General features: G+C 53.2%; 11 protein-coding genes across 11 annotated transcripts; 5 read left to right on the top strand and 6 right to left on the bottom strand.

The window, feature by feature from the left end:
- Window positions 1-768: 768 nt before the first annotated feature.
- Window positions 769-3651, top strand: J4E93_003034 (uncharacterized protein; the record flags this gene model as incomplete). Its single annotated transcript, XM_049340974.1, has 2 exons — window positions 769-2832; window positions 3292-3651. The coding sequence occupies 2 exons, from the start codon at window positions 769-771 to the stop codon at window positions 3649-3651; spliced, it is 2424 nt and encodes an 807-aa protein (XP_049201856.1).
- An 882-nt stretch (window positions 3652-4533) lies between these two features.
- Window positions 4534-6178, top strand: J4E93_003033 (uncharacterized protein; the record flags this gene model as incomplete). The annotated part of the gene is made up of 3 exons (XM_049340973.1): window positions 4534-4704; window positions 4757-4879; window positions 5216-6178. 3 exons carry the CDS (start codon window positions 4534-4536, stop codon window positions 6176-6178), a joined length of 1257 nt encoding a protein of 418 aa, XP_049201855.1.
- Window positions 6179-7026: 848 nt separating this feature from the next.
- Window positions 7027-8375, top strand: J4E93_003032 (uncharacterized protein; the record flags this gene model as incomplete). Its single annotated transcript, XM_049340972.1, has 2 exons — window positions 7027-7030; window positions 7189-8375. 2 exons carry the CDS (start codon window positions 7027-7029, stop codon window positions 8373-8375), a joined length of 1191 nt encoding a protein of 396 aa, XP_049201854.1.
- A 1154-nt stretch (window positions 8376-9529) lies between these two features.
- J4E93_003031 (uncharacterized protein) lies at window positions 9530-10978 on the top strand (the record flags this gene model as incomplete). The annotated part of the gene is made up of 3 exons (XM_049340971.1): window positions 9530-9559; window positions 9619-9766; window positions 9822-10978. The coding sequence occupies 3 exons, from the start codon at window positions 9530-9532 to the stop codon at window positions 10976-10978; spliced, it is 1335 nt and encodes a 444-aa protein (XP_049201853.1).
- A 94-nt stretch (window positions 10979-11072) lies between these two features.
- Window positions 11073-12466, bottom strand: J4E93_003030 (uncharacterized protein; the record flags this gene model as incomplete). The annotated part of the gene is made up of 3 exons (XM_049340970.1): window positions 11073-11539; window positions 11587-11701; window positions 11750-12466. The coding sequence occupies 3 exons, from the start codon at window positions 12464-12466 to the stop codon at window positions 11073-11075; spliced, it is 1299 nt and encodes a 432-aa protein (XP_049201852.1).
- A 515-nt stretch (window positions 12467-12981) lies between these two features.
- Window positions 12982-14197, bottom strand: J4E93_003029 (uncharacterized protein; the record flags this gene model as incomplete). Its single annotated transcript, XM_049340969.1, has 2 exons — window positions 12982-13171; window positions 13428-14197. The coding sequence occupies 2 exons, from the start codon at window positions 14195-14197 to the stop codon at window positions 12982-12984; spliced, it is 960 nt and encodes a 319-aa protein (XP_049201851.1).
- Window positions 14198-14611: 414 nt separating this feature from the next.
- On the bottom strand, window positions 14612-15181 carry J4E93_003028 (uncharacterized protein; the record flags this gene model as incomplete). The annotated part of the gene is made up of 4 exons (XM_049340968.1): window positions 14612-14782; window positions 14840-15007; window positions 15069-15082; window positions 15139-15181. The coding sequence occupies 4 exons, from the start codon at window positions 15179-15181 to the stop codon at window positions 14612-14614; spliced, it is 396 nt and encodes a 131-aa protein (XP_049201850.1).
- A 657-nt stretch (window positions 15182-15838) lies between these two features.
- Window positions 15839-16648, bottom strand: APT1 (adenine phosphoribosyltransferase; the record flags this gene model as incomplete). Its single annotated transcript, XM_049340967.1, has 2 exons — window positions 15839-15999; window positions 16051-16648. 2 exons carry the CDS (start codon window positions 16646-16648, stop codon window positions 15839-15841), a joined length of 759 nt encoding a protein of 252 aa, XP_049201849.1.
- Window positions 16649-18178: 1530 nt separating this feature from the next.
- Window positions 18179-20311, bottom strand: J4E93_003026 (uncharacterized protein; the record flags this gene model as incomplete). The annotated part of the gene is made up of 1 exon (XM_049340966.1): window positions 18179-20311. The coding sequence occupies one exon, from the start codon at window positions 20309-20311 to the stop codon at window positions 18179-18181; it is 2133 nt and encodes a 710-aa protein (XP_049201848.1).
- Window positions 20312-21355: 1044 nt separating this feature from the next.
- J4E93_003025 (uncharacterized protein) lies at window positions 21356-23626 on the top strand (the record flags this gene model as incomplete). The annotated part of the gene is made up of 1 exon (XM_049340965.1): window positions 21356-23626. One exon carries the CDS (start codon window positions 21356-21358, stop codon window positions 23624-23626), a length of 2271 nt encoding a protein of 756 aa, XP_049201847.1.
- A 367-nt stretch (window positions 23627-23993) lies between these two features.
- J4E93_003024 (uncharacterized protein) lies at window positions 23994-25001 on the bottom strand (the record flags this gene model as incomplete). Its single annotated transcript, XM_049340964.1, has 1 exon — window positions 23994-25001. One exon carries the CDS (start codon window positions 24999-25001, stop codon window positions 23994-23996), a length of 1008 nt encoding a protein of 335 aa, XP_049201846.1.
- Between the last annotated feature and the right edge of the window lie 1829 nt (window positions 25002-26830).

Raw genomic sequence — 26830 nt, 5'->3', positions numbered from 1 at the left:
CAACTGGGCGTCCGTGATTGTAACCTCGAAAGGCACACTGATGCAGGCAGAACACGCTGTACTACTACCACACCCAGATGGCGACATACTGCCCTATAGCGAGAGGTCAAGGATGGCCTTGCAGGGGGTGTAGCGACAGTTGTCTGCCCCACCAGCCTTCTCGCGTTTCGTCAGGGCGCGGCTAGGGCAACCAGCTCTCCACGATTCGCCAGCGTGTTAGCCTCAGTTAGCCAGGCCCCAAAGGCGGTCCGCCAGAACAGCTCAGCCTCCACAATGTCGCATCGCGCTATCCGGGGTGGACAATGTGACAGCGTGTCGCGAAACAAGTGAGGGTCGCACCGAAGACCACGGCGTGTTGCATGTTGCATGGCCGACATGGCGGTCAGTAGGGAGTAGATAGATATTTTGCAGGATTTATCGGATACGAAAGGGCGAGGCGACTGTGTGCGCCGTGTGTTGCTGTTAATAGCATCGGAGCATGAGAGCGGACTAGGACGTAGCGGCAGATCGGGTTTAGGCCAGGCTTGAACGAGCAACGTGACCCTGGCCGAGCGTGTCTGGCTGCAGCAATAGCGCCTGCTAGACACCTCTACATTCCAAGCTGCCTTAGTAGTAATCGCAATGCTCCCATCTTGCTAAGGTCCCAGCTGAAGACGACCCAACCGACCACAGGCACCCTCATGGAGCCGCATCCGACGCCCACTTGACGCTTTTCGCACCCGCTATTACCACATCTACCCATCCAAGGAAGGCGCGATCAGACTTACCATGGTGGGGAGCCCTTCACACCATCACAACCCGGGCGCGCAACTCGACAGCACGGCGCCCACAAAAGAAGGAAGGGGGAAGGGCGTCGCTTTCGCCAGCGATGAGGGCAGCGCTCAAAGAAAACGGGCGGCCTACGACGAGCGCGCGCGCACCACATCGGTTAGCTCTGAAGACTCGGAGGGCTACGAGCACGTGAACACGCTGCTCTCTGCGTCGTCGATTGCTAATACCGACACTATCTCCTCGTCAGGCCACTCGACGGCTATGACATCCGCCACTACCTATGACGATCGGCCGAATGACGATACGCCCATTGCCACTCCGTCCTATGCGGCCCCCAGCCTTACCCTCCTCGAACTCGTCTCCAACACTGCGTCCTCGTCCGCGCTCCCTGATAGCTTCGATGTGAATGTGTCACGAAAAGGTGGATATGTAGCGGTATACTCGGCGTCGAATCTGTTCTTGGTCAAGACCGTGCAGCTGCCGCGACTATGGGCAAGGACACTGCAGGTCAAGCGCAAACCGGTCGCAATCGACATCACTGAAGACGGCTTCCTATTGGCCGTGCTATCGAGACCTTCACAGGTCGATTTGTACGAGATACACGGCGAGGGCGATAACCAGATCAAGAAGAGGCGGACCATCATGCTGGTGCACGAGGCTAGCTCTATCGTCATATCCCCGGATGCGCGCATCTTGATTACGGGCAACAAATTCGGCATCGAAGTCATTGCCATTGGGCCAGAAGTACCCGAGACGACACGACGCACGCTTTCTGGACCTGCCGGTGATGCATTGGAGTTCTCGGACGATGGCCGCACACTGCTCATAACGGGGTATGCGAGGAAGTCGGATGGCTCGGCGTTGTTCGTTCTACCAGGTCTCTACGATGGTCCGCTTACAGAAGAGGGTGAACCAATCCCACAACCGCCGGAAGCTGCATGGACTGGCTCGGTGCTGTTTCCTGAGACGGCAAGGATAGCACGCCAGGCTACTCTACTTCCAGATGCGGACACCGGGACGTTCAACGAACTCTTCGCATTCAACGCTGAGGAGGACTCCTGGGGCATCTATGACATTGCATGCCAACGCTTCACACAGAGGAAGATGTTTCTGCCGGATCACGCACGGTGGACGCGCTCGGAATTTGTAGACGATGCCATGCCTGCGGTCTCTCCTAATGCTGACCTCGCAGCCGTGGCCCTGCGGATGCGCGGTACCACCAACATCTGGATTTACGAAGTACCAGGTTGGGAGTACAAGCCGAGCGAAAAGACTAAGGTGGATGCTCCGATTCAGCCTTGCTTTTGCATTCCCATCCCGAACGACAACGCAGGCACTTTGCAAGAGATATGCGTGCTCAGATGGGTTAGGCTGAACGCCAACGTGCAGCGACTTGTGGCGGTCGGCAACTCGAGCATACTACCTGATGAGAACGATGTGCCTGGGGCGCCACTGGGGTCCAAGGGCGTTCTGATAGTCCTGGACTTCGACAAGACAAAGCCCCTGGGAACCGCTCCACCGACGCCGCTCAAAACTGAATACGACTTAGACCCCCTTTGTCCAGGCGAGATGCTACCGGAAGGCTCGATTGACTTTGATCGCGAAGTAGAATTGGTACGAACCAGGACCATGGCACAGCGTAGAGCCCAGGATCGGAACGACACTGTTGCACGAAGACCATCGAGAATTGGAACCACGCCTGTTCAGCGAGCGCGTACTTCTGCAAACCGGAATGCGCCAAGACCACCACTGCCTTCCGATGAGTCGGAGGAGTTGACACCGGAAGAGGCACAGGCAATGTTTGAAGCGCCGTATGACAATCAACAACCTCGATCTCAGATGTCTCTAGCTAGGGCTGCCACCGTCGCGGCGGTATCACCTGCGAACCGACGGCATCTGCGCGCTCTGCCTTTCAGACCCCTGGAGTACCGTCGTGCAGACGGTCACCGAGAGCTGCCACACGAAAGTGACGCCGACAACTGGGTGCCACCTCCACCAGCATATACGACCACCGCAGCAGCAGCAGAGAGTGTCAGCCTGAGCCATCCGGATGCGCCCCCTGTACCACGATTACCTCATACTCATTCGTCATCTTCGATACCGCCCGTTCCTCCATTACCAAACATGTCCGCAACCATCAATCCCTCCCAGATGTCTCCGTCGCACCCTTACCATCAGCGCCAACAATCGATATCTTCTGTTGACGTATCATCACCTCCAGCTGCAGATCCAGGGCGTCGGCCATCTTTGCTACATCCATCCACATACCCAAGCCCCCAATCTTCGGGCTCGATACGACGCAGGCGATCAAGTACCCGATCACCATCGGAACAAATGTCGTATGTACCCTTGCCGCAACCCCAATCCGCATACCCAAACACCGCTTCCCACATGCCTACCCGCCGTCCCACAAATGGTCGCACTCAACGTGTGCCTCACGACAACCTCGACCTCTACGCTCCACCCGTCCCTAGTATTCCAGCCTCCCGCCGCGGCTCAGCTCCAAACATAGCTGTCCAGCGCCGTCCTCTACCTATGAGCAGCCCACGCATGAGCATGCCCTACCCTGCACCGCCAGTCAACAACTCAAGTCAACCAAGGAACGCTCTGCCACCACTGGCTGCTCCAGACCAACAATTATCAGCCGGGCAAAGGTTTCCTATCAGTGCGCCGCCGAGGACAGATCAAAGTGCGCAGTACAACCATCCTTATGGGAGTTACTACGGGCCACAGCAAGGTGGCGTACACAGGGCGTCGCAGAGCGCGGGAGATCTACTCGGTGGGAGTGGAGGTACCGGGCGCAGCTCGAGAATGGATGGCGTGTTGGTCGGAGAGAAGAAGGCCAAGGGGAAGAAGAAGATGGGGTGTGCTGTCATGTGATGAGCGATAAGCCAACGACGGATGACCGATTTATGTTTCTCATGATTATATTATACCCATGACTTTGTTTCTTTGGTGTCGGCGTTTTGGTCTTTGGCGAGGAAGTGGATATGCGAGCGCTCCTGCAATTGGTTGAGCGGTTGAGCGATGATGCGTTTTGAGGATTGACGAGGTTGCTCATGGTAGTTACCTATACACAAGGCACTTAGATTGGCACAAGGGAGCAATCCAGGGATTATGGGAATCACATCTCTTTCTTCACCTTGACCGGTTGACCTCGCATCTTGATTAGAAAAAGGTGATTTCAAGTCTGACGTGGCTATACTTTAACTCAAGTCCTTCCATGGTACTGCGCTGACCAAACGGCCACTCGCCACTTGATAACTTCCATATTTCATACTTTACTCGTTCGATTAGATCTTAGGTCAGCGTTCGGCCCGTTGTGTTCACGATACTCGACGGGCAAATCCCTAGACGCACCTTTTGAATCATGAAATCGGCACCAGCAAAAGTGAAAGCATCATGACAACGTGGGCCAGGCAGCCACGGCCGTGGCGCATGTCCAGGACGTACTCCGAGAATGGGAGTCACAATCATGATGGATACATGTACTTTCCTCATCTCAACTCTGCAGGACCGGTGACGTATGACGAAATCACCTGCTATGACATCAACGCTTCCAGATCACGCAATCAAGCTCACTGAGCGCGCGAAGCCGTATACATCAGTCATTTGATATGACGCTAATCCATCTCTATCCACATCTCCCCGTGCGTCTAGGCACGTGCCTTGGCGTGTAGCCTGGAGTAATCGTATATCACATCAAGACGTTGGAATACATCGTTAAGACAACACCGGCTCAACTATTACAAGACATTCGAAATGGTCGGCCCACGCAATAATAAGAGAGAGCCCGCACAGGCACCCAGTGATCGAGGTGACATATCGCGCTCGAACACAAGATCGCACTCCGTTGTGTCGCAAGGCCACAACGACTTCAGCGGCAGTCGCCCAAATCCTCAACGTAATCAGAACCTCTCGCCCGATGACGTGGTAAGTTTTTGCTCTTTGGGTATCAAATACTGCAGCAGCTAACGTACGGCAGTTCGCATACAACCCCAACGTCCAACCAAATGTGGCTCAAATGTCAAGGAACGTGTCCTCGCCTATGGGTCAACCGTATTTCCCCACCATGAGTCACAGCTTGGTAAATCAGGCACCAAAGACTGTAAGTATCTGCATTATCAGATTAAAAATGCTTCTACTGACGTATTAGCAGGAAGGCTGGGTCACACCGACAGTGTCTAACCGACAACCCACTGGTTTTTCCCAACCTATGGACCCTCGCCGATACCAATATCCTTCGTCACAGGCAGGCTATCTACCCTGGGAAACTCCATCGGACTCTCGCCCGTTTAACCCAGGCCCACCCGCACGCCCGATCGCAACCCCGTATACCCGCTATCGAGACGATTACAAGCAAAATCTTTCGACCGATACGTCTGCGCAACCTAACTCCTGGCTACCCCAACTGGACCTGGACCTCAACCAAATGCATAATCAGTATCCTGTACCCAACCCTTCAAAACCACTACCACCACCCTACTCGATCTCGTCGTTCGCTGAACTCGAATTACCCACCGGCGCGGCTGTTGCATCTTACCTAGAAGAAGTCATATGGCGACCGTCTACTGGCAACTATGCTGTACCACAAAACGAGGCGGAGAAATCGTATTACGTCAAAAAGATATGTTTCGGACTCGTCAACCTCTCCAACCTATGGGACACAGTGGCGGACGTATATCCCTACGCCGTCAAGTTCTCCAAAGAAGGTACATGGTCTGATCCGAGAGACATCGAGGTAACCGCACACATCATCGTCAGCAACGCTATGCGAATCCATAGAATGGGTGTCACTGGCTTGGCGTTCCGCCGATGCGAGGAGTTTGAGTCGCTGAACGCGGAGGATATGGATTTTACTTTTCCACAGCGGATACATTACCTCGCGCGGCTGTTCTGGCATTCGAAAGTCGCAGCCGATAACGTCATGTTGGGTAGGGATGTGGCCAAGTACGTCGCTTTGCCGCTCACGTCCCTCCGCCATCTACCGCAGTTTGAAGAAGAGTGGTCGACTATGTCGGACCAGCAGCGCACGGTGCAGACCACGATTCATCCGTATCCACAGGGTCTTAGACATCCAACTTCTCAGGAGCAGGAACAAATCTTGAAGCATGTACGTATGTTGCCGTCGCTTTTCAACAACTACATGGCTACGGGTGGCCAGTCGGGTACGTTTAGTCCACGTCAAATGCCACCCAGTGGATCAGTAGCGCCCGGGAAGCGTCCAGCCGAGGGAGATGGAGGATACAAGATGGAACCACCCGCTAAGCGCTATCATGACCGTGTGCATTCTCGGGATGGAAGTAGTTTTGAGAAGCACCAGTATGAGGAAGGGTACCGCCCAGGTAGCACCATGGGCACTAGATCTACCACCCAAACTCTGGGTAGCGATCGGACCAACGGTTGAGAGACCTTAGCAGAGCGCTCAATATGCATTGGGCAGTAGCAGTAAGATCGTGGCAAGTATGTCCGGCGGTGGTTGCAAGGCGAATATAGTTCTGGAGGAGTGCGATTTGGTGTCTACCTTAGCGTTCAGTGGTTGCAATGCTTAGAGCTATCAATGTGACTATATCGAAATTGTCACATCGAACAACATCATTGATCGGAAATTTCCCACGTGGCTTTACGTCAGTGCCCCGGTGACCATTTGCGGAGAAGTCAGGGGCCACAGGTTTCTCAAGCACGGGGGCAAGAGTCTTTACACCCACCTGATATTCTCTACAGGCCGTCGTTTCGCTGGAACGACATATATAGCAGGCTGTAGAGCAGTGTAAAGATACGTGAAGCTGTCGATACATCGAGCTTCCGCAATTTCTTCAATTCAATATAGTCCTGGGTCGCTCTCCAGACGCAGCGATGCGGTGCTCGTCATTGCCGCGGTCGTGCTCAGTGTACCTCTTTCTTACATCACACTGGTCAGAGCGCCAACCCGACCTGTACTAGTCAGCGGGCAGTCGCAAATAAGACAACACAACTACTTCTATATACGCACTCTTTGATTTAATCCTTTATTTCCACATCGTGAACAAGTCCGATATTGATATCGCCGACCCAATTCACTACCAGCCACCACTTACATCGCTGTTGAAATGCTTCCTTCAACCGCTTCGTCCTCGGTGACAACATCGTCGCAGACGGATGTTGCCACATCCAGTCAGACTCCAAGTATATATCACACCCACGATCAAGGCGAATGGGACGTGTTCGGCATTGATCATGGCGATGCGCGGATGATGCTTCCAGACCACCATGCCCATGAGTGGGAAGCGTCGCAGGTCGCTCTAATCCAGCAGCATCAGAGGCCCCAGTATTTTCCAGGCTCGTCAGAACGCATTATATGCCCGCCACCGATGTGGCTTGGTCAGACTGGCACTATCGGGACAACGCACGGACCATATCATCGTCAACCATACCCAGCTCATTGGGGCAGCGAGACCTGGTCATACGACGACAACGGCCAAGAGTCTGCTTTCAAGAATTTCCATGAGTATCCTCCTCTTACAGGGCTTCCACGATCCTTTCACGCTTCGCCCGAAGGTGCAGTCTTGATGGCCTCAACACTCCGCCAATCGCAGCTCGAAGACGCAGTCTCTGCTGGTCACTGCGACAACAACAATCGCCGGTGGAAAGAGTATATTCCGCGAAGTAGTGCGAGTCGACTATCCGAAGAGACGTCCGTGGTCTACAGTCCAGTTCAGTCCAGAAAGGTAGAGACGAAGACTAAGAGTAGGATTTTGGAAATCGAAGAGCAAGAGAAACCTCCCGCTGCGGTGAACGGAACGAAGCGCCGTGATTCGCTTCACAAGACAAAGATGAAGACCAACGTAGATGCGAAGAAGAACAAGCGACAAGCACTGCCACTGAACTCGTTCGGCTTGTACTTCACCGAAGTCACTGAAGCCCGCCAGAAAGCTCGGGGACTGGACTGGCCACCTCGTAAGGATGAGACCCTCCCAAACACCAAAGAAGAACGGATAGCAGTTGTTCGTAAGCTCTTCACAGCCATTCAAGACACCAGTGACATCCAGGACAAGATGTCGAGCCCCATGCTCAAGAAACGCTGGCTGGCAGAGAGTGTAGAAGAATCGGGCGAAGACAGGGTTGGAAACGCCGGCGAGACAAAACCCAAGCAGAACATCGCTACCAATACAGTATACAAACCTTGGGTGAAAGAGCGTCTCTGTTGGGATATCTTGGTCAGTTTCGCTATAGCACACGCAATTACAGGCGCTAACATGAACAAGGAAACAACTGAACGCATCTATCGAGAAGGCGCAGGGTTCGTTTCGATCCTGGATCCTGTCATGATCGATCGCTGCGAGAAATCACGGAATCTCACGTTCGAGGAGCGTATCTCGAAACTTGTCGGAGTGTTGAAGTCATACAAGAGCCGTGTCGACAAGCTTTTGCGTGGAGGATGTGTCGAGGAGTATGTGTTATGCCCGGATACTCTTCTCCAGATCAGCTCGAGCAACCGCCAACAGAACGACGAGCGTCAGAAAGACCTTACTGCTGGCCGAAAGCGCGAAGACCGGCTTGTCAAGAAGCCCGGGAAGAAAAAGCCGCTTCGTAGGTCACCCATCAGGCACCATGAACTTCACTGACCATCGTAGTGGCGCCTACACCGGCAAGTAGTCGCAAGCGTACTCGCTCCGATTCTAAGGACGCGTTCGATGTAGAAAAGCCGCAGAAAAGCCGCACCCGGAGGACCTAGACGCAGTGACCTTTGAGGTGCGGTGTTGATTCGGTTCGAGATTTCGCGATCCCTCAGGTGAGGGAAGGCGTATGGTATGCTCAGTGCGGTCATATTTGCTTTGCTTCTCTCATGGTATGTGTGGTTGACCCTTTGTAAGTTCAGATTTCCGCTCGTCGCAACCAGGTTTGGTGCACAGCGTTCTCCCCTGGAGCGGGTGGTAAAGAGGGCTTGATACTTTTGAAAATAGATTTTTTGTCCCTGCAGACTTGGGCGCTTTGGCTGGGTCCTATGCCTAGTATCAGTGACGCAATACAACTTTTGAGGCTGACGGCCGATGTGTCTGGCTGTACATAACAAGATTGTGCCGCGCCGGCTCGTTACGGATCATGAGCATAAATCGCAGTTGTGAATCCGCTTGCTGCGATTCCGTTGGAAGTAAGAGTATCGTGAAGATGTGGTGCGTCTAGTGAGTAGCATCTGGGTAGTTGAGGTTCGTCGGCGCGAAGTTTGACGCGAGCTTCGGTGCGCGTGACGTCATTAAGTGGGACCGCAAGCGGAACGCGTGCCATCCACCAGCGACGCCTCTCACAACTTCCTCACTGTCTCGCTGCGCATATGCCATGCCAGCAGCAGTCACGGGTATGATGCCGCTGTTATACGGCGTCTTCTAACCGACACTGAGAAATCGGAATTCCGCAACTAGGACAGACTCATACATACATTGCCAGCCCCATCACCACCTATGACATGACGCGTCTGCTTCTGTGCGAGCGACGAATGTTTTTTGCAGACTTCGAAGAAGACGCCGATGCCACCGAACTTACTTCATCTGCAGGTAGGCGCTACCTTCATGTAACAGAAGGAAAGGGCAAGTAGCTTTGCGCCACACATTGTACCTGCTACTCCTACAGACGACTGCCACAACGTCGTCGAAACGATCGCACAGCCATGTCGCTACACTCCCACACAGATCCTATCCTATCTCACCTAAGCTTCCTCGACACTCGTCTAATCACGCATCGCCGCAATTCATATCTCTCCTATTCACACGAGTGAATAAACATGCCGAGATCGTCTCGCGATGGATACTTCGTATGTTACTTGCAGAGGATCAAGCAGTATATGGACGCGCAACTTGCTAAGGACGGTAGATGGGGCCGCGCGACCTCAGCCATCACTCGAAATTTCCGATGATGCTGCGACTTCACGGCAGCATCACACCCAAGCTTGTTATACCCGTTTTGCTGGTAGGCGGGTGGGCCACCGCCGTTACTTGCATCTCGAAGCTTGTATATGACCGTAAGCCATATCCTCTCCTTCCTATACTACAAAGCCCTATCCTAACATGACGCAGTTGGAACCGACCAAGTCTTCATCACCGTACTAGGCTTTGTCGTCAGTCTGGCCCTCAGCGTCCGCAGTTCTACCTCGATGGACCGCTACTTCCAAGGTCGACAGCTTTGGGGGCGCCTCCGACTCGCATCGCACATCTTGGCTCGTCTGATATGGATACACGCTGAAGAGAGACATGGTGCTGATGCGGGGTTGGGGAAGCAAGATCTGCTCGGCAAGGTCAGCTGCCTGAACCTGATCGTGGCTTTCGCTGTCGCAGTGAAGCACAAGTTGCGGTTTGAGCCAGGAACGCATTACGAGGATCTGAAGCACCTGGTCGGTCATTTGGATACCTTTGCGCAAGCAGCGGATATGCCTGCGCCCGACCCTCCGAGCGCTTTCAGGCGGACTTGTCAGTTACTCGGCATGCCCATGGCGACGCCCAACCCACGCAAACACGTCAAGCAATCGCGCGTGCCTCTCGGGGACCTACCCCTTGAGATTTTATCTCACCTCTCTGCGTACATGAAAGTTCTATACGACAACGGCACGTTGAGAGACTACAGTATCTATCAAACCCAGACTTTGGACTCGCTGACAATCATGGACGAAGTGTCGTGTGGCACGGAGAGAATCCTGAACACACCGCTTCCACTTGCGTACTCCATCGCCATATCCCAGGTCACTTGGCTGTACATTTTGTTACTGCCATTCCAATGCTACAACAGCTTGGGTTGGATCACCATCCCTGCATGTGTGGTCGCAGCGTACATCATCCTGGGTATCGCTTTCATCGGACGTGAGATCGAAGACCCTTTCGGGCACGACGTCAATGATCTACCACTCGATGCATTCTGCCAGCAAATCCGTCAAGATCTTGACATTATCATGTCGCGCGTTGCACCTCTCGTCAATGACTTTATGGGTCGTGAAGAAAACATGCCGCTATATCCCCTTTCGTATCTGAGCACGAGAGCATGGGCAAACAAGTCGCCAGATGAGATACATGTCGCTTTGTCGCAGAAGGTAGGTCTCCATCATCCCATGGTTGAACGCGGCGAGAACCCGGTGCCACCTACGCAAGGAAGACTAGCCGTGGTGGATGGCTGGGTGGAGAAGGGCGGATCAGGACCGATCGACACAACAGGTCATTACAGAAGGAAGTACGGAAGCGTTTAGTTTTCCCAGGTCTAGACACGGAGAAAACTTCCCCTTGTCACCCTACCTGACACCTTGATTCCAAACAACCATTCTATTCCATTCACCGTCCAACTTACCCCCTCAAAGGGCCCTTCTTCCAAAGCTGACCCATCCCTCCCAAACCTCCGATATTCTTCAAGAGGGTCTCTAGTTTCCACGCCTCCCTTTCTTCTCCAATACCTAAAAACCCCAGATCGGACAACAGCCTATGCGTCTTCTCGCCATACGCTTCCGCCTTTTCTCCGTCGCCCTTCTCCAACCACAGCATGGCCAACATGGCATACTCATCGGTCAACATCGACCAGACCCCTTCTTCTTTGATCAGTTCGACGGACTCCTCCGCGAGAACTATGGCTTCATCGAGTTTGTAGGCCTTTGCCAGCTCCATAATCTTTTCCTCGGCCTGCGCGATCATTGTGCGGCGAAGATCGGAGGCTTGGCGTTCGTCGGTGGGGAGACTACACAGGCTGCATGTGCATTTGAAACCCCAGCGTTTTATCAGAGACTGGCGTTTCTGGAATGGGATGCCCAGGAGGAGGTCTAGGTGGCGTTAGCACAAGAACAGGAAGGAAGAGGGTGGAGATTACAAGAGACGGTGATCTCTTCGCCGGCCTCAATGTCACGATAGGCTTTTATGGCCATTGAGACGCCCGCGCGGGAGAAGAGGACGAAGGAGTTTGGGTTGCATGCATGATTAATGCGCTGATATAGTCAGTTACACCTTGCTATTTAGACTGCGTCGCGACCTACCGAGATCAGCGGATACAGCGCCCTCGAGCTAACCTCCGCAACTGTGCTGCCATACGCGTTCGTCTTCATGATGGCTTCCTCTAAACTCCCTCCCTCTTCGTCATCTCCATTATTTTCACCCCCATGGCTCTTCCCCGCATGCGCAGAACTCATATCCCTAATCATCGCAGGAACAAGCAACTGATTTACAGCCCTCTTCATCAACTTCTTATTCTCAGCCTCAGTTAAAGCTTTCTCCGCTCCCATATCCACGACAACGGCGGCTTGATCAACCATGAACGTCTCGTACATCTTGATCCTACGCGTAGCTACGACGCCTTTCGCTTTTCCGGGTATATCGACGATTTTCCATGGTTGGCCGCCTAGGTACAAGCGCTCAGCGTCTTTCTGAGCGAGGAAATTATCGAGCGGGTTGTCGTCGAGATATTCCGATGCTAGATGGGCGGATTTTGGAGGGAAGATCAGGGAGAGGCCGTGTGGGCCTGTCGTGTTGGATGTGTAGACGCAGTACTTTTGGCCAAGGGTGGGGAGGTAGGTGCTAGTTACGCAGTACGGTTTGTGAGACCATGGCGCATGAGGATGATCTTCGCTGGGCGTGTGTAAGTTTTGTTGCAGGTCTGGTTGCAGTAGGTTGTCGATATCGAGGACGCCTACTGTCGCAGATGCATGTTGGAGTGCGAGTTGTAGCGCGGCAACCGCTAAGATTAGGGCCCGCATGTTTACAATGGTACGTCGCCGGATGGAGTTATGAGAGCTTTCCACATGCTTTCAAGGAACGAATGCATCTTATGAATGTACCCTGATGCCCCATAGTGCTTGCTGAGCACAACCCCCGATGCGGTAATGTACGTCACATAGCTTTACCCGGAAATTTACCCCAGACATCCTTCCCGATCCCAAGAAGCTTGGACACTTTCGCTGCTTACCCGCTCGTAGTAATGGCCAATTGTAACACGTCCACAGCTGATCCCAGACAGAAGGTAGATAGCGTGGGGCTTGTCGCCCAGAAGTGTTGATGGGCGACGAAGTGATCACCTCGGCGGCACGAATGGAATCGCTCCCGAATAGTTGATCATGGTATGTTCAGTCTTTGCAAAGCAATCACAAAGGCTACCGAGATTCAAAATTGACAGACTCCAGTTGTGAGCGAACCTGTATATGCTGCAGACTTGTTGCCCCTAATGAGCTCAATCCATTCCAACTACACTGAGGAAAGCGTAGAGGTTAGCGGCCTATATGACCCCCTTCTGCATGCGCCGCATGATCTCTCGCACGTGTATGCTTTGCTGGTCTATGCCTTGCATCATTGCGTTATCGAATACGATGTCGTTCAGTTTCTGCAGCTCCCTCTGTAGACAGATGAGCTTTCCTAACACGTAGCAGATGACTGCTACTAGAGAGAAAATAAGGATTTGTTCTGGCCTGTTCCACCGGGTGCAGCGATAGAGATAGAATGGTGTCGCAGCCACAGCCCATCCCAGAAACCATATCGTCAGTGGAAGGTTGTACATGATCGCGAAGGCAAGGATGACGATTGTACAGAGAAGGATGAAAATCTTCACAGCTCCAACAACATCGTGGCCTATATAAGCCCAAGGGATCTGGGAGTAAGGTTAGATCTCAAGCCGGATAATATATTTGGGTACATATGCTTACCTGCAAAGATGGGAGCCCGTACCGATGCAAGAGGATGTCAATCCAGTCGCTCCTGCCGTACAGATCTTCGATCTCCTTTTTTAGGCGACCAAAAGCTTTCTCTTTGCCTTCGCCGTATATGAGCGGCATCTGAACTTCGAATATGCCAAGAAGACAGTACGCGGCATCTTCCTCCCTTTTCGTTTGTCGATGCTCTGCCCAGTTCATGCGCTCTTCAACAGGATATTTGAGCATAAAGTCTGGACCATTTTCCAATGCGGCTACAGGAATGCTCGTCTCACGTGCAATTTCTTTTGCAAGGGAAGACCTGTCTCCAATTCTTGTGCCGTCCATGGAGAAGAAGACAACGCTCCTTGGTGCTAGAAGCTCCTGAAGCGTCCATCCACGTGTAAACCATCGATGGCCATTGAAAGGTGGTTGCTTGTGTCTCGGTAAATACCGCTTGCCAGTGCTGGGTACATCGGAGAGGTATACATAACATACTGTCGAACCCCGATACCACTTAAACATCGAATTGATGGCTTCAGCCAATTCCGCGCTACTGCTCTTATCTATGCAGCATGTATCAACCCAGAAGAATTCGAGATTGTCTCTAGCGGCCTGCGCAGCGCAGAACTGGAGCTTGGCGTAGCCGAATTTCTTTTTGCCTTTGCCCTTGCCCTTGTATATGTCTTTGAATGTGACTTCATCCTCGTCGGCGCCCCAGGTATGTGATAATATTGCGTATGTTGGCATGTAGCGAACAAACTCAACAAGTTCGAAGTCGTCGCCAGAGGCATGCAAAAGGCGCATGTTACCGTTAATATAGAATCTTGGGAAATAAGCTGGAAGAATTGAGATCAAATGTTTAATGATTGTTGCCTTCGGGCGAAGAAGAAACATGTTGTGGTGACAACGACGCCAGTGCGGGGCAGTGCAGTGAGGCTGAGCGTGATACATTAGCATGGTGTTTTGTGGCGGCGCTAAGATTCAGCCTTCCTAAGCCATCCAAGTTCGTGTCGGATCAGCAAGAGAAGGCCGTCTGGCGTGTAATTTTGAGCATGGCAACGGGTCGGCTCTTTGGTGATCAAGATGAGTTGAGCGATAGTGTGCTTCATATTGAACATATGTCTTGTAGTCTTCCTAATCGATCCACGGTATTCCAAAGCAGCCTTGCTTCACCGAATCGTCGTTCAACCTATGCATCATCAACATCAGCTCCAAGCCTCAAAGCTTCGAGCTCATACCAGTATACGCAATGCACTCAATCTCCACCGGCACACCCTTGGGCAGCTGCTTGACCGCGACGCAGCTGCGCGCAGGCTTGTGGGAGAAGTACTGCTCGTACATGCCGTTCATCTCGGCAAAGTTGGCCATGTCGTCGAGGAAGACGTTGACCTGGTCTCATAGTCAACACCCCATCGGCTGTTTGTCCGTATATATTCGTAAACGCACCTTGACGATCCTGTCCATAGCAACACCCGCCTCGGTGAGGATACCCTTGATGTTCTCGCAGCACATCTTGGTCTTGTCCGCGATGCTGCCCTCGATCAGGTTGCCCTTGGTATCGGCGGGGATCTGGCCCGAGACGAAGATATTGGGGCCTGCGACAATGGCTTGTGTCTAGACGGTGACGTTAACGCGGGTGTTCGGATACGTTGGGATCGATAGAGGAGGATCGTACGTAGGGTCCCGCAGCTGTGTCTCTGTTAGCAAGCTCTCCATCTGCATGTCCGCTATCAATTGGAACGTACGAGGACACGCGTTAGCGGTGTGAATCTTCTTGATATCAGACATCTTTCGTATTCCTTTGATGTCAATTGCTCTACAGCGTGAAATAATGATAGCAGGTCGCGTAAGGTTCGTGGGTGTAGTAGTAGTAAGTCGTGAAGCACGTAGAGCTCTTGGTACCGCCGTGCGTATCAGCAGCATGGGACCGTTTATCTACGTCAGGTAAATCGAGGCTATCATCGGGCTAGGTGGACACCTAATTGAGCGCGTCCGCCCTATATCCGTGACATAAGATGGGGCTTGGGAGCGGCATCGGAAGCTACCCCACTTTCCCTCTTGGGCGGGCGCCGTGTGTCAGCAGCGTGCAGGGATGTTTTTGTTGATGGAGGGGTAATGAGGGCGGAATTTTTGGGGACGGCGAGTTTCGCGACGGGGAAGGAGGGGATTGCAGCGCTATGATGCTGCGCAGGGCACAAGGCTTAGTTCAGTGTCAATGATATAGTGTGGGAATGCTCATTCGACAGTGCGTACACCAGTAAAGAAACTTTTGACGTATTTATCGTGATATCCTCGCGCGCATCTTTCATCGCGACATGTCGTGACTATACAAACCACCAACGCCGCCCATATGCAATCCTATGCCCCATCTATATTGTGTATTGTTTACGGTATCGAGTCGAGATTCCAAAAATGGAGATTACCAGCCGTCTCAGTATTACACATCTACTGCTCCATCTTCTCCTCCTGGCCCGAAAGCAATGTGTGTACAGGCGCGTCGAGCTGGTCGCGGCCCTTTAGGAAATCGAGTTCGAGAATGAAAAGGTATCCCATGATAGTTCCGCCTAGCTTCTTCACCAGAGAACCAGCTGCGGCTGCGGAGCCACCTGTTTTTTGTTAGCATCTCATCTCGCCTCTGATGCGACGATAATACTTACCAGTCGCAATAATATCGTCCACAATAAGCACGTTCTGCCCGCTCTTGACAGCGCCCTCCTGCATCTGGAAGAAATCACTGCCGTACTCCTTCTTGTATTCCGCCGTCTCACACGGACCCGGCAGCTTGCCCCTCTTCCTGACGGGCACAAAGCTCGCGCCCAGTCTCAGCGCAAGGCTGGGCCCGAACAGGAAGCCGCGCGCATCGAGTCCGACAACGACATCTGGCTTGGCGCCTGTCGCACCGAATTGCTTCTCAATGGACAGCTCGAGACCGCGCAGCAGTCCCTCATGCAGCGCGGGGTCAGCGAAGATGGGCAGGATGTCTTCGAAGAGGATGCCGGGTTCGGGGAAGTCTTTGAACTGGCGAAGGGAGCCCTTCAGCGTGCTTTTAAGACGGGCGAGTTCGGCGGCGGCGGAGGGACGGGGGGTGGACTGTCCGCCTTGGGAGGGGCCATGGCTGTTGGACTCGAGGGTCGGGTCAGGCTTCTGCGGGGGAGGGTGCGCGGCGGTTGCGTCGCCCTTGAGTGGGGGGTCGGCAGGTGTGGTGGTGTTGATGGGGTGGGTGCTGTGGGCGGGCGTGTCGTGGGGAGCGGACATGATGGGACGAGGGGAGGGGGCGGCGTCGAGATATAAGACGGACGGGTCAGGTCTGTATGGGAGGGCGGATGCGATAGATAGGGCTAGGGCAGGCGCCGGGTTGGGGTAAGGTGGTCAGGGCTGGCTGGCGGGCTGCACTGCTATGCTGTCAGACTCAGGCGTCGTCGTGGTCGCTGAGCGTACCCAGCGCGACAAAAAAAATTGAGTTAGCCCCTCTGGAAAACGGTCCGCAGGGCCACACAGTCCCTAGGCCCACCACCGAAACCCCCGTATGGCGAATCGAAGGACTGCCTGGCACCATCATGGCGCCCGCTCCTCTTCAGCCGCTCAGCAGCACCTTCGCACTCGGTTGCCTATACACCACCACGCTGCTCGATGCGGCAGCTCCCTACGCCCGCACCGCACTCGCCCATCCTATCGCACGCCCTCCACGGGCAGCTGTATCGCCTTGATCCCTGACCCACAACTATCTGCGGCGCCAAACATGTGCCAGACTCGACATTTACCCTTATCGGAACCAAGGGATGCCGAACGAAGACGTGCATTCACATGTCGACGTCACGCCAGGCCAGAAAACGAGCACGTAGGCTGTAGGGTAAGAGTCATACTGCCGCTTCCCAACAATTTCTCCTGCCCTCCCATGGATCCCATGCGTTCGGGCGACTATAGTAGCTGCGTTACTGTTGAAAGCCCTTCTCTAGCTTTGGATTCGCGATTCGCGCAATCTATTACTCAAACACGACATGTCAACAACATGATCTGCGTCCGCTGTCTCGCAACAAAAGCCAGTGCCGTCCAGGCGTAGCGGGGATCTCATGTGCAGTACCCCACGGATGTGGTAACCGAAAGGCAACTAAGGCGTTGTCGCAGCGGTGAGACGTTCTAGAAGGTTGAGCGGGATCCTGGGCTTGTTGTACCACGCTGGTATGCCACCACACAATCTTTGTTCAAGATTAGGGTAGACGGTGAAGAAAGTTGTGTATCGCGTTCCGCCGCTGCCTGAGCAGTAGCCAACGAAACACATACAGAGAACATGCTAGACTTATCAAGCGCCTACGACGGCGCAGACCATCCAAGGCAAGCAAGTACTTTACGCGTCCTCGCAGCGAGCAAGCCCTTTGTCTCCACATTAACCCGCGGCATGCATGCATACTCACTAAAAGACCCCAATAGGGCAATGCCTAGCGCCTTGTCGCCTGTCGACTTGTTGACACCCGTCAACCGAATGCATGACGCGACCGTCAAGTTCTTCTCTGGAACCGCGGTTCGTTTCGTCACACAATGTCTTAGTCACGACAAAGGGACTCTGAGGCAGCAGACGCGTGTCTGTCGGAAGAACCATGGTAGTAGCATCTCAGGTGGATTGGACATGCTCTAGAAGCTCGATAAAAGGTGGGTATATATTGTTTGATATGCCGCTGCAACCGCGGAGGCTCCCGATGGCCCAGACTAACTGTCCTCTATACATGCTGCCTACATGTCGTAACCCTCTCCACTACATGTGTGCATGAACTACCAGAATAAGACGCACTAACCCCAAACGTCCATGTTGTTCACAATGCACTCCTCATCTGTCCGCTTCTTCAGACTACCAACAACATAGACCTTCTCGCCATACTCTTGCAATCGGTTCATGGTAGTCCTCACGTTCTCTTGGCTAACAACGAGCACCATGCCGAGACCCGTGTTGAATGTCCTCGCAAGTTCCGTGTTATCCAGGCGACCTGCCTTCTTGAGCCATTTGAACACGTCCAGAAGCGGCCAGCTCTTTGCATCGAGCTCCGCGGTCAGGGTCTTTGGCAACATGCGAGGAATGTTCTCTAGCAGGCCGCCGCCCGTTATGTGGGCCATACCCTTGATCAGGCCCCGCCGGGTTGCAGCTAGTAGCGGTTTGACGTAGATCTTAGTTGGTGTCAAGAGTGCCGTTCCGAGGTTCTCGCCTGAGCTCCATGGGCATGCGTCTGAGTAAGAGATGCCTTGTGTCTCGACGATTCTTCGGACGAGAGAGAAACCGTTGGAGTGGACTCCACTTGAGGCCAGACCGATGAGTACGTCACCCTCGGCCATGGATGCTGTGTCCGGTAAGATTGTTGCGCCCTGCTTGATCGCACCGATCGCAGCACCTCCGGCGTCGTATTCGCCTGCCTGGTAGATACCGGGCATCTCTGCCGTCTCTCCACCAACAAGGGCACATGCAGACTGCCGGCAGCCGTTCGCGACGCCCTCGACAAACTTAGCAGCGCCTTCTACATCAAGCTTGCTGCAAGCGTAGTAGTCGAGGAACATCAGAGGCTCGGCGCCTTGTACGACGAGGTCGTTCACGTTCATCGCGACGAGATCGATACCGACGGTGTCGTGCTTGCCCATCTCGAAGGCAATCTTGACCTTTGTGCCGATACCGTCGATAGCGCCCACCAGTATGGGTGCCTCAGTGTAGCCAGCTGCTTGCAGGTCGAGCAGCCCACCAAATCCACCGATCTTGCCATCGGCTCCAGGGCGTTTTGTGCTAGCAGTCAACGCCTTGATCTGCTTGACGAGCTGGTTACCCGCGTCAATGCTCACGCCTGACGACGCGTATGTTAGCGCCTCGCCAGCTGGCTGTGAGGTGCTCGAAGGGCGTGCCACAGTGGTGCCCTCTTCGGCCGGCTCAAGAAGCTTCCAGTCGCATGTTATGCCTTCCTTCTTGAACTCTTGTAGCAGATGTTCTGCGATCTTGTCGAAGTTCTCGGTCGCGAGTGCGAGGATGGTCGGACCGGCGCCTGAGAGACAGATGCCCAGCAGGCCGGGGTGTGATTGTGGGGTAACGGATTGGAGGATCTCGGTAAGACCGGGGATGAGGCCGCGACGGTAGGGTTGGTGGAGCTTGTCTTGCATAGCTGTGTAGATCATGTCGGGGTCTGGTGTGGCTTGACCGAGTGCGGTGGTCAGGACAGCCAGTCGCTGCATGTTGAAGATGGCATCTTTGCGCGAATACGACTCAGGCAGTACCGCACGCGCCTTTGCCGTCGAGACCTCGAATTGTGGGATGACGCATATGCACTTGATAGCGGGCGACCATGCAAACTTGGTGTAGTGTCCGATGTTGAGGGGAGGCTCGGGTGGCCGCAGACCCGTGTCTACACCACCTGCAGGTTGCGGGAGGACTTCGCTGAGGGGAATTTCGAGGCGCTCGGTGTCTTCGGGCGACAGTTCGTTGAGGTATGTGCCGACAAAGCCTCCATATAGCGCTGCTGCGACATTGTCGGGGTGACGCTCTTCCATCAGGCAGTAGTCGAGCATGCGCGCTCTCGATAGCCCAAGGTTGCCGACCTCATTCGCCAGATATACACCTCCCACAATGGCCGCAGCCGAAGAGCCCAGTCCGCGTCCCAGTGGTATCGGGTTCTTGACGTGAACGTGTGTTTCCGAAGGGAAGTCGCGAACGCCATGGCAGCGGAGCACGTATACGGCGGTTCGTGTGATGAGGTTGTCTTGCGCGATGAGCGGGACATCTTCGGCGCCTACTCCTTCATATGTGATCTTGCAGTTGAGCGAGTGTTCTGATTTCTCCTTCTTGGTGACTGTGACCTCGAGTTCGAGATAGAGGTTGAGCGCAAGGCCAATGACGTCAAAGCCGGGGCCGATGTTGGCGGACGAGCAGGGGATCTTGATGTGAGTAGTCATATTGGACTACAGAGCGCCTGAGGCTTGACGTGATGTCTTGTTATGTCGTCGCGCAAAAATATTGGACCAGCGCATGGGAGGAATGAAAAAGATCGCGTGGGGCTCAAACGCCGACGCCGGTCGCGGGGTAGGCGCACCGCCACACTTCATCTCTTGCCTGCCTCGCGACGCGTCCAGCTACGCGCAGACCATCTCCCATTCCATCCCATCTCACCTTTGCATTCGGCTCCCCATTCCTGTCACGACAGCGCGATCGCATGCATCGGCTTGCAAATACAAGCCGTGTCTCTCACACAACCGAGCAGACGTCCAAACACCATGATCCGGAGGCGAAGTCGCGTCTTCGCGTTCGCTATCAGCAGTAGTGGACATGATGCATTGCAAACGTGGCTCGAACATGGTGAAGGCAGAGAGCAACTCGGGTGAGGCTGTGCAACACGTTTCCTCGCTTTGGTGGCATCCAAGAGCTGCAGTGACGCCACCGCTGACGCCTTGTGTGACCCGACGGCACTGCCAACGCATCGCCCTTTCAATACCAAGTAAGTAAAGATCTATGTGAAAGCTACTCATAGTAGTTGAAATCGACAACTTTGCAGCCCTTCTACAAGGCTTCCGCTACCAAACCTGCAGCAGGCAGACGTTCCACTGTATTGCCGCACGACCAGGCAACAGGAAGGCTGACCGGTTTTCTTGGCTGTCTACATATAGCCTTGCGAGGTACTTCTTGCTTCATTCTCAGTCCACTCACCTTCTTCCTTTACGGTCATCTCTTGAGTTGATAATCGGAGTGACCCGGAACTCACTTCATCGTTCGACAGTTTCGATAATACGGTGAAACGAAGCCTCAGCTCACGCTCGACTAGCACGGCTCCCAGCTTCTCTTACTGCACTACGCTCTCACTTCTTCCTGAACCCACTCAAGGCTTTTAATACTCCCTTCCACTCAGCATACCGTTGCAGTACTTCAAACAAGCCGATATCGACGGGAATAAGTCGCCTCAATCCACTCCATCCCAACAGCACTCGTCAAGAAGAGAGTTCGTCATGTGCGACTCGCCCACTGAAGAAGACGCGCGCGCTGAGCAGTTGGCCTACTTGCGCCAGCTCATGGCTCTGGAGCAACGCAATAGGGCTAAGCGCGAGGCTCGCTCTCCATCGGTCTCCTCTTCATCATCCGAAGAAGATAAGCCAACCTCAAAGAACAAGTCAAAAGCCAAGACCAACGGTGTCAAGCACGTTTTTGTCAACGGTAAAGGTCGAAAGCAGGCTGAAAATGGCGCCACCGATAGTGACATTCCGGAAGACAAGCCCGAGGACGAGGAGCTCTACAAACCAGGAATGAAGAACGGCCTAAAGCACTTGTACTCCGGAAAGGAAGACAAAAAGGGCCGCTTTCAGTGGCAAGAAGAGATCCCCGAAGACCTTGGGGAAGCCGTCGAAAACGACGAGACCGCAAAGTGGGCGTTACTCGTGCGAAACGTCAAGGTCTACAACGATCCCCGACGAGTATTGTCTATTCACTCCATTGTCGTTCAGAGCCCGCTGCTGAAGAAGCTGCTCGCTGGTGTACTGAAGAACTACCCTGGTGTCACTGTCGGCCTCAATCGTCTTGAGTTTCAAGGCAAGTTTGAGCCACTAATTCATCGATGGACTGAGTTGCAGGACGCTATCGCCAAGCTTGGCGAGGAGACAGAGGACAAGCGCACAACCAAAGCCCACGCTGAGTTGCTCCAAGAGACTCTCACCACGGAATTCAAGAGCATGATTGATACATCACAAGACATGAAGAACAAGAAGGTTATGACATACGAACATCTCTGGACGCTGTATCAACCTGGGGCGACTGTTTTTGCCCGACAGGACGGTCAAGAGACGGCCATGATTCTAGTCGAGACGCGTTATGGACAGGATTGCAAGGGTGCACCCTGCTTTTGGCTGACGTGTAAGTATGTTGATTGGGATGGCGCCAAATTTGGTTCCAACAAGATCAACCTTTCTATCGCCGCCTATACCGGCACACGCGCTATCACCAATCTGCGTGTGTACCCGATCGAGTTCCATCCCGAGGGCGAAGCTATCCGCACTCGCCTCATCGAACGGGGTGTCAAAGCGGAAACTCTCGCTGGGCCGAACTATAGGGCATACCAGGGTGTCGCATGGAGGCAGGGTGGGTTCGGGAACAAAGACAAGTACAACGTGAAGGGTCGGATTATCATCGATACCTACGGCTGGAACCGTTTCGACCCTACTCATTCGGTCTTTGTAACGCCACTGAACCAGAAAGATCCGGGCCCGCCACCTCTTCCTCCTATTCCGGGTCAGTACGACGAGGAAGAAATTGACGAGGGCCAGGATGAGTTCGAAGATGAAGACGACAGTGGCATGCCATTAGATGGCGCATTTGCCGACGAGGACGATGCAGCCAAACACGTGCCCTTGACAACTGAACAGAAGCTCATCTGCACACCTCTCCTTCGTGGTTACAGCTTGAAGAACAAGCTTTGGCTGAACTTCTTCGTAAACTGCGTTAAAGACATTGAGTGGCAAGACGACGCTTTCGATAGGTTGGTGCTCCCAAAGAACCAGAAAGAGCTCATCTTAGGCTTCACGGAGTCTCAACGGAAGTTCCGCGATACGTTTGACGACGTGATTGAAGGTAAAGGCAAAGGCATGATTATCCTACTCTGTGGCCCACCCGGCGTGGGTAAGACTCTCACTAGCGAGTCAGTCGCCGAAGAAATGAAAGTGCCTCTCTACATGATGAGCGCCGGCGATCTTGGCTTCGATCCTAGGAAGGTAGAGACCAAGTTGCAAGACATCCTTGAGATGTGTAGCCGCTGGAACGCGGTCCTCCTCCTCGACGAAGCTGACGTCTTCCTGGAGCAGCGCTCTCTCCACGAGCTCGAGCGCAACAAACTCGTCTCTATCTTCCTTCGCGTCCTAGAGTACTACGAAGGCACCATGTTCCTCACGACCAACCGCGTCCAGACCTTCGACCCAGCTTTCCAATCGCGCATCCACATCTCGCTCGACTACCCCGGTCTCACGATCGACTCGCGCAAGACGGTCTGGAAGAACTTCCTCGATTCGTCGTCGCAGGAACACACTATTTCCAAGGCTGAACTTACGGAGCTGGCGCGTATGGATCTGAATGGACGGCAGATTAAGAATATCCTCAAGATCGCTAGGTTGTTGGCTAGTCGCAAGGAGGAGAAGCTTAGTCGGGAGCATATCACTACTACTATGGATGTTACTCAGCATCTTCATAACGAGACGCAGTTTAGTGAGCGTACTAAGGGGACCTTGTATGGTTAGTGCGGGAAGAAAGAGGGCAATGGGCGTCTGGATGAAGATTCTTTCCAACAGCTGGTTCAGTGGTGCAGACGGTAGCAACTTGTACACTGTGGTATAACCTGAGTTGCAAGATGTGGCAAACCTCTGGAATACGTAGGGGATGGCTTTACCAAAGGTCAAGCATGGTGTGCCTCTAATTCATGATTCCAGAGCCAGCAAAAGCAGACCGAGTAACATTTGGCTCCTAGAGCTTCATTCTAGTATGATAATGCAATGACTGAACCTGCACATGCCAACATCCGTCAATGAAAGTGGTGTATATATCTAGAGATTCAGCTATCTCCTTCCTCACTATCCGTAGGACTTATAGCCCAGTCCACCGCGAGGCTCAATCCTTAGACAGCCAGACCTTGTCGATATCTTCATATGTAGCTTTCAAGAACTCTTCCCGATCCGTATCCAAATCGTAATCAAAAGCATGCCCGACTTCGTCCATCGGCTGCCAGGCCAACTCTCTTTTCTTTGAACTCCCTTCTCCCACCTTCATGAATGAATACTTCCAATTGAGATAACTGACCTCACGTAGAGATAAGGCACCCTGTCGTCGATATACGGGGTACTTATTCAAGAGGATCTGCTGGAACTCTTCCGTGTATTTGATGGGACAATTGGGATCTTTTGAACCGTGATACATGGCGATTGGTGGGAGATAGTCGTGGTCGACGGTGTCCACGCATCGATCGACTCGTTCGAGGCAGTCCATGTAGTCGGGGTTCGTAGGGTCGACAGGCCCTCCAATCTTCTCACCGTGCTTACGCTGGAAAACTGACTGCCATAGCTTGGTGATGGATAAGAGTAAGGTAGCTGACATGTTCTGCGGAGCGTACCCTTTGCTGCGTGTAGGAACTAATCCCCATTTCTCTAGCTCGTTGATCGCAGCCACAATGTCTTTGGCGCGTTGGGTGACATCCGTTTGCGTAAACTTTTCGCCCATGTAAATGACCATGCCATTGTTTTCGTTTTCGGGAGGGAAGTCTCGCGCGTAATGAACTAACATAGGGTAACGCAGTAAGCAAGACTTGACGCTCAGCTTCGGCCCGTCGTTGGCGGCGTTGATCCACAATGCCATGACTGCTGCATGGCCGCCAGCGCTCTCACCTTCGACGAACACGCGATCTTTGTCGATGGTGATGTCTTTCTTGTTGATCTTCTTGATGATCCGCTCCTGCCAGCTATTGCTCTCGGAGTCGTCCTTCTCGTCTTTGAAGTATCCATCTTCTTTGTACCATCTCAAAAAGTCGCGGATAGAGTCACAAATGTCCGCGTAGTTGCCTTCAGGGCCAAGAGGGTAGTCAGGAGCAATGATGATCGCTCCTCGCTTCCGAGCGTGTAACATACTGGGCGCTCCAAACCAAGGTATGTGGTCGTTTGCACCCGTGCACTGTCTTTTGTTAGCGATGTTTCACAGTAGACTCCACGTAGTCAGTGTCTCATACAAACCCTCCCCCGTGAAAAAACCACATGACGGGGACATTGGCTCCAGCTTTCAAATCGTCAGGGACGTAAAATGCAACGTCAAATTTCGCCCTATCCCAACGGTTCGAGAAACTATATGTGGTGTGATATTGGTGGAAGCCGATCTGTTCGAACCAATTCTCGCTGCGTGGGAAGTTCTCTGTCCCAGGGCTGGACTCGTAAAAGTAGGCAGGATGGCTCATAAGTGCACTCGGCCATTCCAAGAGCTTCGCAAGATCGTTACGGAGAAGCTTTTGGTGTGCTTCGCGGAGGTCACGCATCTGTCGAATCATCTCCATCGTCCTCACTGGGTATTCCCACTTTGGTGTATCGCCGTGACGCGTGATCTCGGAATCTAATTCATTTTTGAGTTCCCCGACCCGTTCCACCAAAGCGTTCATTTCTTCGACATTCCAGTTTGGTTGCCAAGCCATCTTCGCGTTGCCTCGATGTAGGTGTAATACTGTGAATTTTATACTGAAACTTCCGACGACAGGTTGTGGTACGTGTGTATATGAACGACTTTCACGTTGTGATGTTGAACGACACAAATCTCCTGCTCTTCTGCTTTTATACCACCCGATTGACTCATAGTCTCGTTCACTCATCTCCAAGGACTCACAGTCGACGCATATAGGCACCAGTCAGCCCGCGTTCAACTCTCGAGGAGTCAAGCCCACGTTGATATGCCATGTCCACCAGCTGCTCTTCGTACGTTGTGCCATGTGATCGTGCACGGCGGGAAGCCGTGCGTCGTGACTCTATCGCTCGGGTACCGTCATAAAAGTACTGCTCGTAACACGTTCTCGGGTGTGAAGTGTCACACTGGATCCACGGTTTCCGTTTCTCTCGGCATCCAGGTCCCTTGTTGCAACCACGACCATGCCGTGGGGAGCTGTATAACCTCGGACCTCCGGTATCGCTCGCGTATCTTTGTAGTTTTGTTACTTGTCGCGAGGAACAAGACTTTGTTCATCGTCTTTGTTGTAGCTGGAGTCTGAGCTTGGGCCAACGATTGCAGCGTGAGTTATTGAAGATGATGGCTGACGAGAAGGAGTATGTCCGCTCTGTCGCATCACGTCTTCTAAGTCTGAAGCAGGACTGCAAGGCCGATAGTGCGTTTGTGAACGATCAATCACCGGTTGGTCCTTCCATTTCAAGGTGTCATCCGATCGTCATAACGTTTCTTCCACCCAACACCCGCTCGGTCTGCGATACCGTGTGAGCTCTGAATTCGATGAGAGACATGATGACAGCCGATAATCTAAATCCTAAGGTCGCGAATGGAGCATGGATGGTGTACGAGGAGTTGCAGAGGTGACAAGTCGCGAGATCCGTCTCTCCGCACTAGCTAAGATCGGCAGGGGTGGCCAATGCTGAAGCTTCCCATGTGAGGCCCCACTTTCGGTAGACATGCACGGGAGGAGCTATCTCTAGCGTATAGCGATGTTCGGGTGTGACAAGCAGACTACTTAAGGCGAACCGTCTACGTGGAACAGATCATGATGTATTAGGGAGTGCATCGCGTTCCATCGAACAATTAGGCTATACTCCAGAATGGAACTCGATCAAGCACACATAGACTCAATCATACGGGAACATTACACATTAAATCAAGTCAAGCGTGTGAGCAACTCACACTGGGGTATTCATTATTTGCTCAGAGAGCTTCGCGTGCTATTTACACTAACGAATGCATTACATAATCCT

Source organism: Alternaria ventricosa (genome assembly GCF_023758065.1).
Source record: "Alternaria ventricosa strain BMP 2768 chromosome Unknown scaffold_4, whole genome shotgun sequence".
Classification (NCBI taxonomy): domain Eukaryota; kingdom Fungi; phylum Ascomycota; class Dothideomycetes; order Pleosporales; family Pleosporaceae; genus Alternaria; species Alternaria ventricosa.
Note: the sequence above shows the minus strand (reverse complement) of the source record. Positions and strands in the feature narration are given on the sequence as shown.